The 20,582-nt window shown below is 33.4% G+C and overlaps 1 protein-coding gene across 3 annotated transcripts in view; it reads right to left on the reverse strand.

The window, feature by feature from the left end:
- CNTN1 (contactin 1) overlaps positions 1-20,582 on the reverse strand; it is a 349,178-nt gene that overhangs the window by 30,945 nt on the left and 297,651 nt on the right. For all 3 annotated transcript variants that reach the window (XM_025477273.3, XM_025477275.3, XM_025477274.3), the window contains 5 exons: positions 17,147-17,381; positions 14,505-14,608; positions 6,585-6,771; positions 4,030-4,142; positions 3,069-3,225 (listed from right to left, as the gene is read on the reverse strand). In XM_025477273.3, the coding sequence (XP_025333058.1) occupies positions 3,069-3,225; positions 4,030-4,142; positions 6,585-6,771; positions 14,505-14,608; positions 17,147-17,381 (796 nt within the window). The remainder of the gene's footprint in view (positions 1-3,068; positions 3,226-4,029; positions 4,143-6,584; positions 6,772-14,504; positions 14,609-17,146; positions 17,382-20,582) is intronic.

The raw sequence follows: 20,582 nt of genomic DNA on the forward strand, positions 1-20,582 counted from the left end.
AAATGAGCAAATAAATGAACAGCATAATGCTTATAAACATTAAAATCTAGCTTTATACTCCCTCCTGACTACATATTTTAGTCATGAAAATAGAAACAAAGTATTGAGTCTTTTAAATTTACAAGAAAGCCTAAAATTTGTTTGCATTCATGTGCTTCTCTCATTAGAAATAATTTAAACAGTTTGCAAATAAACTTAAGGGAATTTTAGAATGGTACTATCCACCAAACACTTGACATTTCTTAATGTTCATTGTATAGTTTCTTTGTATAGTCATGGTTAGAATAATAAATAAATAATAGAAATTCTGCCTTAATAAGAATATTGTCCATTAGTTGGCCAAAAGGGAACTATTCTGAGTACATTTAAATTTTCTTTAAAAATATAAGGGAAGGGAGAAGAAATGTGTGGGAAATATCAGAAAGGGAGACAGAACATAAAGACTCCTAACTCTGGGAAACGAACTAGGGGTGGTGGAAGGGAGGAGGGTGGGGGGTGGGGGTGAATGGGTGACGGGCACTGAAGGGGGCACTTGACGGGATGAGCACTGGGTGTTATTCTGTATGTTGGTAAATTGAACACCAATAAAAAATAAATTTATTAAATATATAAATAAATAAATAAATAAATAAATAAATAAATAGCATGTTCTGTGCCTTCTATGTGGGCTATTTCACTGGGATGTCAGAGTATAATTGTGGTGTGCTGCAGGTGGCCCCTGCCACCTCCCAACAGCTAATTGGTAATTTTTTAGGAAATATGTGAACAAGTTGTTAAAAAACACTTACTAAAGTTGAAATTATGTAAACTTATTAATTAATTAAAACAAAGGTAGCAAGTTCTCAAAACTCATAACTTCCTAATTATTTTACTGCATTTTAATGTTACCAATGCTCTTGAGGTTATGTCTACTGCATCTGTACAGTGGCAATATTATACATATAAAATGGTATGTTACTCAGCATCTTTCCTTAGCTCCACATTTAGTGAAGTCACATGGGAAGTTTGAAATCAGACATGATGGAAATATTTACACCACAGAAATTGGCGGACTAACCCAGGCGGACTTATCCCAGGAGAGTCAGTTTAACACTTCTCAGCAGATCACTGGTTATAACTATGCTGATGCTCTCATCACTGCTACAGCCTCTCTAGCTACAAACTTCTGTAGTCTAACCCTCAGGAACTGGGTTCTGCTTCATATTAGGGATGATAAATGAAGAGTAAGGAAATGAAGAGAGCAAGAGTAAGCTATGTCAACTTCTTGACAGGGAAGGTTGGTTTTCAAAAGCAGTTTGCTGGATTCTTTTGTACTTTATCACCCTTGAAATAATATCCACATTTCCCTCTGACTTCCTTTTGTGGAACAGCCCTGCTAAGTTTGAAACTACTGAAACTGTGTTATCAAAGTTCAGAAGGTAGAAAATGTTTTAAAATAAAAAAGATGCCATTTTCTCCCATTATAATAGTAATGGCTAAAAAAAAGAGACTAACTTTGGAGTGGTAACGTGGAAAATGTACTCATATACAATGATAGCAGGAGCATAATTAATGGCTTTTTTTTAATTGGCAATATAAAAGTAAAATATGTAATTATTTACATTTAACCTGCAGAAAGGTTAATTTATAAAAAATGTATTCAAAATAGTACTACTTATTATAGAGAAAACTGAAATGGTATTCTTAGATTTACAGTCTAATGCTTTTCTCTAGGTAAATTTCATACATTTGCTTCAGAGAATATTAGGTATAATTTTAAGTGAAATTTACAAAATTTGAATGACATGGGGACTGTCCATTTAACATGATTCATAAAAGTAGGATAGGATATTACATGGTATATTCAACAGAAACAAAACCATAAAATTACATATGTGTATAAGAGAACTAGAAGAATTGTAGCTAACTTAAAATATTTGGAATATGACTGATTTTTTCTCCTTTCAAATTTTGGTAATTTCCAAATTTTCTAAAGAGACATAATAATAATGTCTAAAAAAATCAATGTAAATTAAATTTATGTGAAAACCTATTTAGACAATTTGCAAATAAATCCACACTTAAATAGGGAAATTCTAGAATGGTACTATTCACCAAATATTTGATACTCCCTGATGTTAATTCTACAGTTTCTTTGTGCAATTATGGTCAGACTAAAAATTCTGGCATTAAAGAATTGATTATTAGTTAAATATATAACATACTCATCTATTTAGATACAAATTATAATTTTTTTCTGAATCAGTTATTCTTGTCTTTAATTTAGCATCTTATAGTACTTCAGTCTCATAAAACTCTCAAATTAATACCAATTTTAATTCATTATAATTAAACTATATCATACAGAATGAGAAAAAAAATATCAAAATTTAAATGATAGAGTTCTACAAATCCCAAAAAGACAGGAAGTCATTGCCTTAAGTATTTATTTTGGATTAACCAATGCTGTGAAAAATAAGTTTGCAGAAAAAGAACACATGTGCTGAGACACAGAGAGAGGGGTAAAGGAAGAAGCTACCATTTGGTGTCTTTCTATTTTATTATTATATTAATAGGTACAGGACAAAGAAAAAGGAGTTCGAAGGGTATTAATAGTAGTTCAGTGAATTTCCTTTTGTTATGAGAAGTCTGGATATTATTATCTAATGGTCTAGTATTATGTAAAACTATAATGCAGCATTGTGATTTTTTTAAATTGAAGTATAGTTGGCATATAATGAGACAAGTGTACTACATAATGATTCAACAAGCATGTATGTTATGTATGCTTACTGTAAGTGTGGCTACCATCTGTTACCTTACAATGCTATTATCTTACTTGCATTATGGTATAATTATGCTTTGTCATCCAGATAATAATCAAAAAGTATGAGGTATGTTGCAAAATTACTTTTGTGACTCATAAAAGAAGAAATACCAAGTTTCAGGACATCTTTGACATTTCAAATTTACCTAGGAAAACACTGATATTGGTGTGCATATCAATCCTACCTTTGTTCTTGAGAATCTTTTTTGGCCTAAAACCTTACAAATACTTAATGGAAATGCATCTTAAATGCCTGGCTTACCTGAAATTTTGACTTGAGACACTACTCCATCTCCTCCATCACTGTGTGCACGAACCTCTACAACATACTCTCCATCCCTGGGGATTGGGACTTCTATGGAGTGTTTGTGAGTTGAATATAGCTTGCCATCATGCTGGCCATCAGGTCTATAGAGTACCTGAAAAAGTACCAAAATAGGTATACTTAATAAAGTGGACTAATGAGCCAATGCCAAAACACTAAAACTATAATGAAAATGTTTTAGACTCTTATTAATAAAAAATCATAGAAAGCTGTGTGTAACACTAGATGGAAAATTCATGTTATTTTTAATTCACAAAAATCGATTTCACCTATTTTTTTAGGGTGATCCAAGGGGAAGTTTCTTAAGCAGCTGACTTTTTTTTTTTTTTTTTTTTTAATCACCTAAATTAAAGACAGGGGGTAAATGAGGTTTTTTTTCTTATGGAAGAGGTATAAAATGAGGGCTCTTTCAACATATTGAAGTCATCTTAAGATATTGTCTCATAATTTAATTTTTTTACATTATTCCTAAAGTTTAGTATTCAATAAAAATATGTGATATAGAGAATATACAGAAATAATCTTTTTCCTTTTTGTTTGTTCATTTATGGAATGCAACTCAATACAGAGTGTGCTGTGCATTAGGCAACACTCTTAAGTCATTGCCAAACAAAAATGGATTCTTTCTCCTCTTTATGCACTGATTATTTTAACAACTCTATTCCTTAAAGCAGTTATTCTACCTATCTTGCTCACTTGACATACCATTTTTGTAGAATTCACATATTTCCTCATTTCAAAATTTAACATGGTGTTATGTCATTTGATTCTGCTGTATGGCTAGAATAAGAAAGCTGAATGGGTTTTGTTGAAACAAACATCAATTAAGTCCAAACATCAATCACTTTTTATAAGAATAAAGCCTGTGTGTGGACTAATCCTGTAATCTTTTACATACCTTATATCCTGTCACTGTTGATTCATTTGATAGCGCAACCACATGATCCCAGGTAATTATGTAGCGTGAACCAGATCTTATGGAACTGATAATTCTTGGTGGCTGGCTTGGAGCTGTGGAAAAGTAATAATATGCAAGTGACAGTCACCATATCCAACTTAAGTTCTGCAAACTGCCTAGAGTCAATTATGCTAATGATGTGACAACAAAAGCTACTGAGTGCTTACTACATGCCACACACTAGGCTGCTTAGTTCTGTCCTTGGATTCCTTTAATGTACCCATGGCCTGTGAGGTAGGTCATATAAATATCTTTTAGTCTCTTGTCATTGTTCTTTGCTTGGGTTTCTTTTTCACCACCTTTTATAGCTGCTGTTTTTTAAGGTCATCTATCATCTCCAGTCAGTCAAATCTAATGTCATGTTTCATTCCTTTCAGACTTAATACCTTTGCAGAATTCAAGAGAGTTGACCTTCTAATCCCTTTCTGAATCTCATCCTTTTCTTAAATTCATGATTTCTTAACATTTGGTTTTCATTCTACCTCTCTGGCTGCTCCTTTCCATTAACCATCCCATGCTGGTTCATGTCCTCTGCCTAATTCAAGATGTTGACATGACCTAGGATTTGTCCCAATTGCCTCTCTCTACTTGGATGTCTAAAAGGTTCTCAAATGTAATCAGGATGGAACATTTGCCATGTACTTCCAAATCTTCCTCTCTGTGGGTTTTCCCATTTTTGGCAAATAACATGATTGAATTCTGAGTTTCTAAATCAAAAATCCAGTACTCAGTCTTCCATTTCATCCATGCCAACATCCAAATCAGCACCAAATTGTCAACTCTGTCTGCAGAAAATTTTCTACTTCTCTCTATATCCATTATCAATTAGTTCTATCATCTAAAATTTTCCCCTAATTGGCTCTTTTGACTTTACTCTTACTCCATCACCACCCATTGCCCATCCAGAAGCCAGAATAACCTTATTTTATTCCTTTTAATTTATATATATATAATTTAATTTATATATATATAATATTATAATATATATAAATTATAAATATATATAATATACATAATATATATATTTATATTATATATAATATATATATATATATAAATTATAAATTAGGTATCACTCTCTACCTTAAAACCTTCCAATGGCTCTTATGAGACTTAGAAAAAATTCTAACTCCTAACATGACTTACAGCTATGAGGTCCTTTATATTTCAACCCCAGCATACTTCCTCTTCTCACCTCAGCCTACACTCTGGGCCCACTGGTCTATCTATACTCAAAGCATACCAAACTATTCCCACTTAAGGCTTTACACTAGTTATTTTCTCTACCTGAAATAGTTTCCACCCTGCCAGTCATCACATAGTAGGCCCTTCTTATGACTCATATACTCATATATATGACTCACATGGCATCTTCTCAAAGAGGCTTTTTCTGATCACTTAATTGGAATTCAGCTCCCACCCAAGTCACCTTCAATTTTATTATGTTTATTCATTTTATTGCCCTGTCATCTGATATTTTCAAACATACTTATTTGTCAGTTTTTTTTTTCTATGTCCTTCCATTAAGTTGTAAATCCTATGAGAAGAAGCTCTGGATCTGGCTCAATCCCTTCTGTATCCTCCATCATTAATTAGAACAGTGATGGGCACATAATATACTTTTGATGAATGAATAAACGGGAAAAAAAATAAAAAGAACAAATGCCCCAGGAATGAATGCTCCTTTTACAAATTAGAAAACAGGTTTAAAGGTATGAGGTAATTTGTCTATTGTCACACATTTAGTAAGTGGCAAAGACAAATCTGAAACCCATATCCAACACCAAAGTCTGATATCTTACCGCCATGTTGTTACTTTTTCCCCAAGTAATTTTATAAATTGTCAAACCCTAATTGTATTCATGTCTTTAAATTCTTGCAAAACTCCCTAGAGTCTTGAACATAAATTCTCTTTTTCTATACATTCAATGTGGGTTCAAGAAGGAGATATCAAAGTGAAGCCGGAGAGGCAAGAATGACTGAAAGATCTAAGCAGGGTAGGCATTTGTTATATAAACAATTAGAACATATGGTAATAAGAGAGCAAACAGAATGCTATAACATTTAACTTGCATTTGCACTGTGCAATAACAAAGGCTTATAAATAAAAGTAAGGAAAATAAACAGAGTTTTAATTTTCTCATGCTATTGATGCACTCCTATAAAAACATTGTTCAAAATAATAACAGAGAGACAAATTGATTATCTAATGACACAAAATTTGAGGGGCGGGAGGTCTTTACAAAGAGAGCTTCTGTCATTTTGTTTCTATACTGGGACATTAAATGCAGGAAGACATTCTCCACGTTTTTCCATCATATACAATAACTAACAATGTGGGATTTTTTTTTAATCTTGGGTGATTGTAAAGGATAAAATTGAAAACTGTATGTGCTAAGACTGTTCGAGAGTAAATTTCTCTTAAATGTACCTGCATGGTGATTACGTCAACTGGTATTTTTTGCCAAGTCTAGAATGCAAATGTTGAAACTCACGTGCTTTCTTGGTGAAGGTCTCAATCATGTCACTGGGAGGTCCACACCCTGCACTATTGCAGGCCCTGACTTCGACAAAGTATTGGGTATCGGGCAGAAGGTTCTCTAGTCTGGCTGAGTACTCTTGACTGGTGACCTGAACTCTATGGGCAGCTGCTTCTTTGTCATGGGCAGCCCAGTACCGAATCTGTAAACATTCAAATTGAGTTAGATTCTGTCAAGACTCAGACATTTCAATTGTGAAAATCCTTTTCAACTGGCTCTGATACTAATAATGCTGGCTGAGTGCCATATACTCAAATCTTACTTGATGATACTTATACTTCTGTCAGAATATGACAAGGCACATAATGTAGGTCAATGAAAGATCTCAAAGACAAATCGAAGGCTCATCTCATGGCCTGAATAGTCTCACACTAACAACAAAAGAGAAAAAAACCCCAAATTGCATATGATTTACCTTCAAAGTATAACACTGATCTCTGGAAGCATTTCCACAATAATTTTTAACATTTGTTTTCTGTTTTATTTCTGTTTATATCATATCAAATTTGTTATGAGTCATTAATAAAACAGGAAATTTGTTTGACAAAAACAGTCATGTGGCCTAGAACATGCCAGTGCAATAATTTTCTGCTAGCTCATTTTAGAAATATGTATGCAAAATTATTTCCTTTGAACCTATATTGAGGCCAGATATCAGAAATACTATGCCTAATAGCTTAATAGTTGAGGAACCTATTTATCCTTAAATAAATTTATTTAAACATTTTTTGAAAGATTTTATTTATTTATTCATGAGAGACACACAGAGAGAGAGGCAGAGACATAGGCAGAGGGAGAAGCAGGCTCCCTGTGGAGAGCCCGATGGGGGACTCTATCCCAGGACTCCAGGATCACGCCCTAAGCCAAAGGCAGACGCTCAACCACTGAGCCACCCAGGCATTCCTACCTTTAAAAATGTTATCCATGTTATGATTAGAACTGGTCACTTTTACCAACAAATGTATCAATAACATTCTTTCTTGTCTCCTAAAGTTTAAGTAGAAGTTGTGAATTATAATTCTTATCCTTCTAATATGGCTGTTTTATTGGCCAGAAATCTATATATCTAGAATGTAAATGAAAAGGAAAGGATTGCTTATAAATATATTGGTATTTTACATATTTTAGATTCCCTGTCTATAAAGTGATGGACATTTAGTTTCACAATTAACCAATTGTGAACCTAGACAATAATATCTAATATTTAAATAATTTTGAATGATTAATTTACACAAAACAAATCATCATAAAATAGAACTAGATGGCTCCAATTCACTTAGTAACAAAGTAAAGTTTATATGTAGAATGAGCACACTTCAGAACAAAGGCTGGTTACTAAATTGCTAATTGGTTTCCTTTGGAATATTTTTATTTTGCTTACTTGTATTCATTTTTCTCACATCAATAATACTTTTCCTAATGGTTTTGATAGGATCTCCTTGGCATTCCTGTCTTCTGAGAAGAATGGGCTTAGAACCAAGGAAGTAGAATTGCAACAAATGTCTCCAGAGACAGATCTCAGTTGGTAGACAAAAGCCTTTCGAAGGAGGGGAGCTTCCTTGAGAAGGAGTGTTTCTGGGTTCTAAAAAGTGTTCAGACAGTGAGTCTGAGTCTTCTCATCTGAGAAGGAGGATGGCCTATATTTTAGTGGGCATTTGAACTAGATAATACATAGGCCACTCGTATTGCTTCACTGAAGAGCTAAGGAAATGTCAGGCACTAAAGTAGTATTAGCCACATACCCTAAAATGTTTTATAGCATTCAAAGTCCATGAATTTCATGCATTTCCATATGTATGCTTGTCGACTGAGATATATACCACCTTTTAAAATCCTCATTCCATTATAACAAATTTCCTATCCAGCTTAAAGAAACTTTTTAACCAGATTAATATAATAAAGGCCATTTCTAGAAGCCTCATCTACTAAGATGAGGAATTAATGTGACAAAAATTTTCTACCTTCTCACTCAAATTTCCATGAGGCATTTTGGTAATACAAAACAAAAGAACAAAGCTTTTATTAATTTACTATTTGTACCTATATCTGAAATGAGAAATGACTTTATTCATCAAATTTTAGCAGGGATTTGTGTGGTCAGTCTCCATTAAAATTCACAATAAATTAAATCAGTGACTTAGCTATGCCTTTTAACTAGGAAGCAGAAAGAATTATTGAGTGTGCCAAATAGTCCTTCACTTCCTTATTTTAGACAATGAGAGTTGTTTGAACTTTTCACAGTATAGTTAATCTTTATAAATGAAAGCATCTGAGACAAAATGAGTTGATTTAATAATCTCTCTTTGAAGTATATGTTTACATGTAACTTACAATGTTTTCAAAGTATACTAAAATAAATAGTAGATATATGTAATATATGGCACCATCTATTTTTCTCTGAACTAGCCACTGGCCATGCACTTCATTTTCAAACAGATAATAAATTTGGGCTGTTACATCTTGATCATCTCACTGAGTTTCTCAATGTGGTGAAGCACTGACAATAATCTATGAGAAAATAGCTTGGAGTGAGGGTGCAACCCGTTAGTCATAGAGCAAAACACATGTGTTGCTTTTGATTAATCACCAAGGAGACCAAAAGAGAGCCTGGATGAATTAGTGGAAATGGATTATCATGACTAGAAAATACATAACACATACACACTGCAGGTCCTGCTTTATGGATAGTAAACCATACATTCACCTTCATGTGCTACAGTAACATACAATGTATCTATTTCTATTTAATGCTGTGACATTTTATAATTTTCACTCTTTCTCTACTATTTCTAAAATCCTCACAGCATCCTTTGTCTACTGTAAATCTATCATAGTGTTTATTAAACAATTATGAAACTGACTCATGACTTGTCTTTCTCTACTCCTATTAGATTAGAAATTCTTTGAAGACAGGTATATATTATTTATTTTTGACACTGTGTGCATAGGACTGCATTTGATGTATGATACTTTTTCACTCATTGAACAAATAGCTATCAGGTACCATTTTGTACCAGTTACTGTGCTGGGTGCTGGGAATGCAGTGAAGACCAAGCTGACATTAGTTATCATAGATCTCATTAAGAAAATAAAGGAAGAAATCAAAATGTTTAAGTTCACATAAAATCACATATCTTTGACAGAGAGATCGAAGTATATTATTTTGCCCCAAGAAAAGGCACTCTTTACGAAAGTATTAGGAAGCTAAAAGGAAAACCTTTAGCAAAAGAATATCATACTTTCCATAAATTTGTGTGCTATGCCAGGACTACTTTTGTACAAAGATAATATAGTTATACTCCTCCCAGGAAAATTTAAGAAATTTGCAGGAAAAATGGCTCTTTTAACCTCATTTTCTCCAAAGGGGATTAGAATAAAGAAATGGATATTACAATTATGGAAATGCCTAAAGATGTTTAGCACTTCTGAAAATTAGGATTGCCCCAAAGTATTATTTTCTACTTTGATAAACTTTTGTATCAGATTTCTAAGTTCTGTCCTTTCAATTGAGTTTTCTGAGAAAAAAAAAATCATGTGACAAGTTAATAGTCTTTGGTTAAGTGTTTAATATAGCATTTAGAAAAAAAATTAATATGATTATTTAATTGAAAAAATGAGACTGACACAAAATATCTCAATCTCTAGAAATATATAATAACTATACTATCCAAGTATCAGACTGCTTAGGTTATTAGTATATTCTATGTGAAAGGAATAGCAGTAATAGAAATCATTCAAATCTGTATTCTTACATCTTTGGGGAACTATTTAAAATTCTTTTATTTCAGCCACTGGTGCAGGGACCAACCAATTCTATGTAGGCTTCAATTAACTGCTTGTACGTACAACCAGTTAGCATTTCACTTGTGCTAGCGCTACGACCTCTCACTCCCAGTCTCAGGTTGATGTTGATGTTGCAAGTGAAACTTATCCCTCAGTCCATGTAAGTGAGAGGGGAGGTGATGCTCATGGGGCCACCCTTCACCAGTGGGGAACAAGAGTGGAGGAATGCTCCACCTCCCCTTTCCTCCCAGGAAGGGCAGTTCTGAGCCACATTCTAAAGGCCCTCAAAGATCCCACACAATACAGTACGGGCTGCCCACAGGGTTTGCCAAAATCATAAAGCATCTTCCTATCTGAGCTTCCCCTTTCCCTGTCCATTACCCTCTTTCCTCATCCTTGTTCCCTGTAATCATATTAAAACAAACAAACAAACAAACAACACAGCAACAATAAAACACTACGTTTTCCCACACCTGTGTGTCAGACTCTGCTTTGAGGAGATCCAGATAAATATAGATGCCTTCGTCAAAATCAGAAAATGAAGCACTTCCTAAGTATTAGTTTATGCTCACCATAATAAATCAACCTTTAACAAAATTTAAGTAGATTACTCAGGATTGAAAATCTTTTAAGATAAAGATCCCTGGATGGCTCAGTGGTTGAGCATCTGCCTTTGGCTCAGGGCCCGATCCCGGTCCAGGGATCAAGTCCCACATCAGGCTCCTTGTGAGAGCTTGCTTCCCCCTATGTCTCTGCCTCTCTCTGTGTCTCTCATAAATAAATTTATAAAATCTTAAAAAAAATTTTAAGATAATTGTGAAGTCAATTATCTGCATTAATCTCTGATTCAGCTGCTAAGAGTTTTTGCATTTGTTATTCCTGATAGCATATTTTGCTTGCTTTCATTAAGTGAAGTGAATGTTTTTACCTGCTGGGTGAGCACTTCTTACATTCTTCTAGTTCACCTATGCTGCAGGAAAACTTAATGGTATTAAGGTTAGAAGTGGGGAGCTCTTTACTAGGCAAGAGGAAAAAATGAGTAAAACTTAAACACTCTACTGAGATGTACTTTAAAACCACAAGGGAAGAGATTATTTTTAAACTCAATTGCCTACAGTTCTCACTTGAAATATCAGGAAATTAACCTTGAGATGGGGTCAATCACATAGGAGCTAGGCTTCTCCAGTTTTTTATTTTATTTTCTTAATGTGTTACTTTTTTTCTCTGTTTCTTTATAACTTAGACTCTGAGTACCTTTTTATAGGAAGTGCACTGGGATATTAGTTTTCTCAACCATCTATCTTGTTAAACTGCTGGCTTCTCCCATCATATTTTAAAATAGAAACAATAACCACATTATACTCAGTTGAGGAACCCCACATACCCCCATACAGGGGCATTTTCTTACAGGAGGATAAATGTTACAGATATTCTCTTTTAAGCTTTCATGCTTGTCTCTTTGATATTCAAGGTTCTGTGTCAAAGACTCAAAAGGTTTTTAAGAAAGAACAAATGGAAACAATAATCTTGTAATTTATTTCCAATATTTTTAATTTATTTGGAAAGACAAGACCTAGGTTCTAATCTGGTTATGCCAATTATTACCCAGACATATGTTTCTAAATTCAAATTCTTCATCTTTACAACAGGGATAATAATAGTATCTATTCCCTAGGATCATGTGGATTCAATACAATAAGCTTAACTGTTTAGCATAGCAAGGGCTCAACAAATGCTTTCATTCTTATATTTAATATTATTATCATTTTCATCACTGATATCATCATCATCATCGTCTTCAACTATTCAATGACATAGAACAAGGAAAAGCATTAAATGCTTTCATTTCATTCCACACAACAGTCCTATGAGGGATGATTACTTTCTCAGCTTTCCAGGTGAAAAAAACAACACTCAGAAATTACAAATAAATTTTGTACCAAATTTCAAATAAATTTTGTACCAAATTCCTCAGAGCAGATCAATCTGGATCTGCTTGGCAACAGAGCTGACAATTTTCTACTTACTATGGAGCTGCAAAAAGTCAGATATCTGTGAAATTAAATTCCACAATGGCATATATTTTTTCCTTGAAAATTATCATTTGAGAAAATATGATCTGCTAAAAATTTTTTGCTATTTAATTGAAAATTCTTAATTGATGTTTACTTCCAATGAAAAAAGCTTATTTTCTGATTATTATCATTGCTTCCCACCTCATATTTTCTTTGTTTTCTGCTTGTTAGAAATTATAAAATAGTCAATACATAATTCTTAGGCAAGACAATGTTTTTTAAAAAGCAGAATATAATTAGCAATTTAATTCGTGAGTGAGTTATGTATTAAACAATCTTTTCTTCGAGGAACCTGGGTGGTTCAGTTGGTTAAATGTCTGCCTTTGGCTCATGATGCTGGAGTCCTGGGATTAAGCCCACATCAGGCTTCCTGCTCAGTGGGGAGCCTGCTTGTCCCTCCTCCTCCCACTCCTGCTCTCTCTCTCTCTCTCTCTCTCTCCCTTTCTCTGTCTCTCAAATAAATAAAATCTTTTAAAAAGTAAGTAACTAATCTTTTAAGAAAAAATGCTCTGGTCCAAAACATGACTTTCAAGTTCCAAATACTGGTGTCTTCTCCCATCAAACCTTAAATTTATTACAGGGGTTTGTAACAGGTAGTGAATTTCTCTATTTTTCCCATTCCTTTTATAATAGCGGTAAATGTAATTGTCAATTTAATAATTTATGAATATTGGGTCTTTCCAGTTTACTTCTACCATTTCACTCTTTTTGTAATAACTTCAGCTCAACCCTTGCAAAGCTTATCTGAAGACACTTTGAGATGCATCAAAATCGTAACCTACAGTACAAAAAAAAAAAAAAAAAAGAGAGAGAGAGAGGAGATGTAGAGCTTCCTGATATTTTACATATTTAAAACTTAAAGCTTGGGTTGGTTTTGTGGTTACTCCTTAGAAACATGGCTTTGAAAAAGCCAGATTGTAACACATGATTTGATCATACTTCAGTATTACTATCAGCACTCAGTGAGCATCTGTTTAGTGTTTACTCTGAGTCCAGCACTGTTCTTCCACTGAGAGAGCAAAGCAGACAAAATCCTACCCTCAAGGAGTTAATATTTCATGGAAAGATGAAGAAGGGAGAACACAAGAATTGAGAGGGCTAGCTGACTGGGTGGGCAGCTCACTGCCTGTAGCCTCCGAAGGTCATTCACTGTCCATTCACTGTCTAAAACAGAGAGGAGTCTGTGGTTTGGCATAAAGCCCTGAACTGTGAATCAGAAAAGCTGAGTTTTACATATTGCTTTGACACTTAATTTGTGCTGAAGCAAGTCATTGAACCTCTGGCATCCATTTGATCATCTGCAAAGATAGGATATTGCCAATTCCATTTTCACTCTTTGTGCTTAAAAATATGAGATGATTTCACTTTTCCTGCACAATCATGGCTAAATTTTGCTAATCTTGTGTTAGAGACCCCATTCCAGCTTCAATTTTCCAGGTCTTTTCCCCTTTAATACAAATCCTCCCCTTTCTATCTGGCTATTTCTGCTGGTCTTTAAAGACCCAAATCAGAGGAAGTTTTCTTTGTGATATTTTCAAAGTTACCAATTTTCTACCTTCACAGATCACATTATGAGACATATATTTGGCATATGTTATGGGTATTTCCTTTATAGAGATTTTTAGAACTAGAACTACTGAGACAAATAGAATAAACATTTTAAGGATGCTTTTATAAATTACCAAAATGATTTCAAAAAAAACTTAAAATATACCAGAATTTTATGAGAATGTCTCAAAAGATTTTGCTTAACCATGAGTGTTATCACCTTAGTTTTTATTTTGGCTCACTATGAATGCACAGGATTCTACATCTCTCCTGGATAGGTCAGTTAGAAACCTGTGCCTTATTTTTAGGAATTAGCTTACAAATGCCCAACATATTAAACATAGAGATTACAGTGTTAGTTGCCACATAAATCAATGGCCACAGAACATTGAAAGATGGAACATATTTGAAAACTGATGCTAATACACTTATGAATAAATGTATATAGTTTTATAAAAATTGAACTCACCTGATAGCTTTCCACTATTTTTTCTACAACATGCTCCCAATGAACAGATATCTCAGAAGATGATAAGACTTTTACACCTACTTCTGTTGGGGCTTCACTGGGAGCTGAAATTTGATGAGAACATTATATTCTTATATAAGATCCTTATATAACAAAATTCAAATAGCACCATTTGCTGAATAAATGGATTAAAACTATATTTTAATATTTTCAATTAGTTTTCATATTTGTAAAATAAGGTAAGTCCAATAATTTCCTATCTTTTTCTCTAGCTCTACTAATACTACTTTATTTCATGGTCATCAATGATATATGCACACACATAGTCATCTACATGAATGTTAATATAGACATTTACATATGTAAAATACACATATACAGACACACTTTTAAAAAATATGGAAAGCTTTGTGGATTTTTCTAATATATTTGAGCAAGAACTGTACTAAGTTTTTGGTTTTTTTTTTTTTGCATTTCTCCCAATTAATCTGCTTAAGAAAGCCCATGGATGCAGATTAAATTATTACATTTAGTTTATCAACTCTACATTATAAAAAACAGGAAATTTGGTATTTATTATAAAACATTGTTCATTACAATTAATTTTCAATTTTCTCAGACTTTTTATTTACAGGAGCTAAAGATACGTAGAGATGCTATTTTTTTTTTTTTTTTTTTTTTTTTAAGATCCTTTGAAACAAGTTGTGACACCCACTGCTTCTTAGGCTCAGGAAAGCTTTTATAAGTCTAATCATCCAACTGGGCATCAAGTCAAGTATGTATCAAAAAGGCCTCTGTTCAGTGAAAAAAAAGTAATTTACATCCCTTATGAAAATTACACAAAGAAACTAAGGAAATCTTTGAGAAAGAATGATCAATTTTTATTGTCTTTTATTAACAAACCATAATCATCTTTTATGTTAAAAATGTCCTGGACCCGAACACTGTTGCTTTTCTAAATCAAGGTAAATGCGTAGCACTATGATAGACTTCTTAGCAATAAAAGAAAAGATGAACACTTATACAAGTTTCAGCACATGCAGGTTTTATGAGACTCATGAAACATTTAGGAAAGAAATATAATTAAATGCAGATGGCCATGACTAAAGAGATGACAAGCATGGCCTTTTGCCTGACTAGTTTAGCATCAAATAAAAGCAATAAAAAATTGACATTGGGTGAGAAGGTAACTTGTAAAATGCTTTTTACTTTCATTTCCCCTGTGAGATATACTCATATTGTTCAAACAGGTAACACTGAGTCAAGTTATCATATTTCTGCTGAATCAGAGCAAGCACAGAGAATGTTAAGATTTATTACTCAGGACTAAAAAGTCTTGAATTGATTATAAACTTAAATAATTCCTATTTTTCTTCTTTATATGTATTTAGTTGAGTTAACTAACTTAAAAAGTGTGTGTGTGTATTTACACACATATATATTAAAATATATGTATATATATGGTTGCCTTACATATAAACACACACACACATATATGAATATATATGTGGTTGCCTTTCATGTTTGTATTGTAAGTAAAGATCATAGAATGACTTTTTAACAAATATGAAAGCTAATAACTATGTGACTGAATAGCATATGTGAGTTCTATGGGGTAACTAAATGTTTATTTTGAAGTAAAAATAGTAAAAATTGGGTAAATGAATAGAGTGTTTTTCCTCTAAGAGATCAGAGGAGTATCTTCTACAGATTTAAGTCCTCACACTCTTCCATTTGTGCTTTTTATACATGTGCAAAGAGAACTTGGCCAAGGATAAATGTGTTAGGTCAGAAGGCAATGAAATCCTTCCAATAATATTTACAGAGTGCCCAGGAGATGGATATATAATAAGTAGATCTTTAAAAAAAATAAAGAGGTCTTATGTTTCTTTAAATAGGAAAATCATAATAAAAAACTAGTGTCTTAAATAGGAAATCACAGAAATCAATACCATTATGTATAATCTAAAACTATAAATTATTTAGCATAGACCTATAGAGTCCTTTAGGACCATGCTCAGATCAGTTAGAGTTTCTAGAAAAACAAAGAGGGCTAGTATCTATATATTTATCCTCTTAAATAGTCTTCCAAGTCTTTCCTTTTCCAAGAAAAAAATTCTACTGCCTTTCTGACTCCATTTTCATAGAATTATGCTTAGATTCCCTTTAATAAAATTTCAGTACTCTATTGTAATGACAAAAACCTGACATAAATGCTATAATTATACACTTTTAGGGTTAAAAGGGGGAAATTTTGCTCCCCTAAAAAGTGTAAGTTAAGTAATTTATAAGCAGTAAATGTTGTGAATGCACACACATATTGAGGTTCCCATCATGTATGGAGAATTTCTGACTTCAAAATTAGAACCAAGAGGCCAGGAGCAGGAGTCTACAACTATTTTAGTGGAGATTTCCTAACTTTCATGGACATGATCTCAAGGATGAAAGAGGTTTGGGAGGCATTCTTGTCTTTACATGGTTAGAGTGACATTTTAATTTGGATCCGAGTAATACTCATTTACTAAATGCTTAGTATTATGAAAAGATCTTAGAAAGTTCATAAAGGCAGCAGACAAATGCCTGCCAGAGGCTTCAGCTTCTCCCCTCCCTCATCCTATTGGTAAGGTCTTTCTTTCACCTACCATCTTGTGCTGAATTAATAACCGCTGTGAGGCTGTACGGTCCATCTCCTTTGTTGTTAAAGGCCTTTACTTTGACTTGAAATGCAGTAGATGGGCGCATGGTCTCGTCTTTGTGGACATAGCGGCCGGTATCTGGATTAGTAACTGTAACTTTTTTCCATTCTTCCCCATCAAATGGCTTAAATGCCACTATGTAACCAAAATTGTTGCCGTAGTGGTATTCTCTTGACAAAGGCTACATAGAAATTGAAATATTGAATAGGTTTAAGCAACACATTAGTTAATAGGGGGGAATGTCAATGCAAATAATAGTAACTGTACATAAGGAAGCATGTTCTTTGTAAAAATGTACTTAAGAAAATATGTTCATCAGTTAGTGCTGCCTGAAAATGCCAGGGCAAAAACACGTTCAAACAAGTAATGACTCGCTTACCAAGGATGCTCTTCCTGTAATATCTCAAGGGAGGCTTCCTCTCTGGGCATTTTACATTCAATTCCTTCACCCTACAATGCTCTTCCATACAACAGAAGGCCCCTTCCCTCATTTTCTTGAGGTAAAAATCACTCAGTTGTGGCCTTCCCAGTCACAGAATATACCATTTCAAGACTCTTTCCATAATACCTCATATCCCACATTCCTGCTTTATTTTCTTCTCTTTAACAGTCCCACGATCCATGCTATATGCTTATTTATCCACTTCATTGTTTCTCTCAATTACTAAAATATAAGTTTCATGAGGGGAAGGGTTTCTGGGACTTTCATTTACCTTTACTCCTAGAACCTAGAAAGCCTCCAGCAATATTTAATGAATGAGTTAGTTACTTTCTTTAGAGTTGAAAGGTAATGTTAAGGGAGTTCTACAAGACTAAGATATCTGTCTTGTAACCAGACAATGGAGACTGGTTGGAAGAAAAAAGAGAGAAGGTGAAGGAAGAAATGATACTGCCCTCATCTGTGGGAGACTGGCTTTGGGCCCTTGTCTGACACAATAGTAAAGGAAGTGCTCTGTTTGGCATTATTTTCTGACTCTTATTATTTTACATGTCAACTGCCCAATAAAGAAGTTCATGTCAGCCTTAACAATCCATTATTTATAAGTGATGGTAAAAGTAGTTCCAGTAAGTACTCATTTAGTCTTATTTAGTCAGTAAGAAAATATGTAAATTGTATATTTATTTTTTCACCAGAAAAATCAAAGTTTTCTTGAGAAAAAACCTTGAAGTAAACATACCATAGTTGTTTGAATATACTTACATCAAACATGATGGTATAGAAAAGTACATCCTGAAGCATGATCCCACGGATGCACAAATTGTGATTTTTTTTTCATTATTAGAAAATATAGCCTAATGTTTCTATGGTAGCTTAAGCATTTTCCTTATTGATAGTTACCTACCTACTTTTTTGCAAATTAGAGTATATCAGACTCAGCTATAGAGATTTCAAATCTCAATGCAACTGGAAAAAAATTTCCAAATTAAAAAAAAAAAACCCTTAATAAAACTAGGGAAAAAATAATGATTTTCAAGTTGTATTCCCAGAGACTTGATTTATAATTTTTAGAATAAGATTTCTCATTACAAATTTTTTTTAATTTTTAATTTTTTTATTTTTTATTTTTATTTTTTTATTTTTTTATTTTTTTCTCATTACAAATTTTTGATAAGCCCCTCATCTTATTCTGAAACTGATAATCCACCAAGTTAAGAAAAAAATCAAGTCACATATAAAAAGAGTAAACTATTCTAATTTTCCTAATATCTGCCCTTATATGTGTTACATTGATATATAACTGCACTTTGGGTCATAAAACATTAAAATATTCTGGATGCCTCAATAACAAGTCTTTTGGGTAACTTCTGAGATTGACTTATCATAATAGATTACACTAGTGATCAAAGTCTCAATTCTGAATGCAAATTCCAATTTAAAAACAGGTGCTGAGGGGCACTGATGGCTCAGTCAGTTAAGCATCTGTCCTTGGCTCAGGTCATGATCCTGGAGTCATGAGCAAGGCCCATGTCAGGCTCTCTACTCAGCTAGGAGTCTGTTTGTCCTTCTCTCCCTCTCTCTGTCCCTCCCCCGCTCATGTTCTCTCTCTCTCTCTCTCTCTCTCAAATAAATAAAATCTTTTAAAAAATAAAATAAAAACAGGTGCTGAAGGGCATGAGTGGCACTTGGGTGGTTCAGTTGGTTGAGCACCCAACTCTTGACTTCAGTTCAGGTCATGATCTCAGGTCATGAGGTTTAGCCCTGCTTATGATTCTCTCTCCCCCTTTGCTCCTTTGCCCTTCTCCCCTCTTGCATACATGCACACATGCTTTCTCAAAATAAATAAATAATAAGAATATAAAAACAAGCACTGATACAAGTTTTTTAACTAAGTCTTTGGGTATTGAATGTCCAGAGAAAATGTTATAAATTAAAATTGGGTTGCCACATTACAGTGGGTTCAAAAATATCTGGAGTCAGATAGTTGATGGTTTGCTTAATCTTTTAGGCATTCATTATCTATTTTTGGATAGGAATTGCACACGAAGCCATAGCAAGCCAGGTAAAAGATCTGACTTGCAAAAAAAAAAAAAAAAATTAAAAAAAAAAGATCTGACTTGCATCAGAGAAAAAAAATAATAATTTTAGTAATTTATTTTGCTTGTGCTTTTGAGCACTGATTTTTTTCTCTCTTTTTTCTTTTCTTAAAGTAAAGTTACATTTTGGATAGGGGATTGTGAAATGCACAATTTCCATAGAAAAAAAGTCATCATGAGTTTGTCAGATACTCTAGAAGTAGATGTCTATTCAAAGTGCAGGTTAGATAAGCCTGCAGCTAAAATTTGTCTTTCAAAATTCAATTACAGATGTAATGAAAATATGTTGGAATGAAAGTTAACATCTTATTCCATGCAAATAAAAATAACAAAACCTCAAGGAGTCTTGCAAAAATAAAATTGCATGCAAAATAATATTAAGTTTAAAAATGCAGTATACAAAGATGGCAGAAGAGTAAGGGTTCTCAACTCACCTGGTCCCCCCAATGTACCTAGATAACTTTCAAACCATACTGAACACCTACAAATTCTTTAAATGTGATTTAAAGAGAGAACAGCCAGAATGCCACAAAGAAAATGGTTTTTGCTTCTAGCAAGGTCTCTGACTTTGTCAGAATAATTTAGAGTGAAATTTACTTAGGATGTGGTTGATATTCTTGACTCAGCCCACTCATACAGCCACTCTGCACTGAGCAAAAAGAGTACAAGGAAAAACTCACCACAAAAGAAAGAATCAGAAATAGTATGCTCTGACAGAGTTACAGAATTTAGATAACAATTCTATGTCAGAAAGCCAATTCAGAAGCACAATTATCAAGTTACTGGTGGCTCTGGAAAAAAGCATAAAGGATTCAAGAGACTTCATGACTGCAGAATTTAGATCTAA

This window comes from Canis lupus, chromosome 27 (assembly GCF_003254725.2).
Source record: "Canis lupus dingo isolate Sandy chromosome 27, ASM325472v2, whole genome shotgun sequence".
NCBI classification, from domain to species: domain Eukaryota; kingdom Metazoa; phylum Chordata; class Mammalia; order Carnivora; family Canidae; genus Canis; species Canis lupus.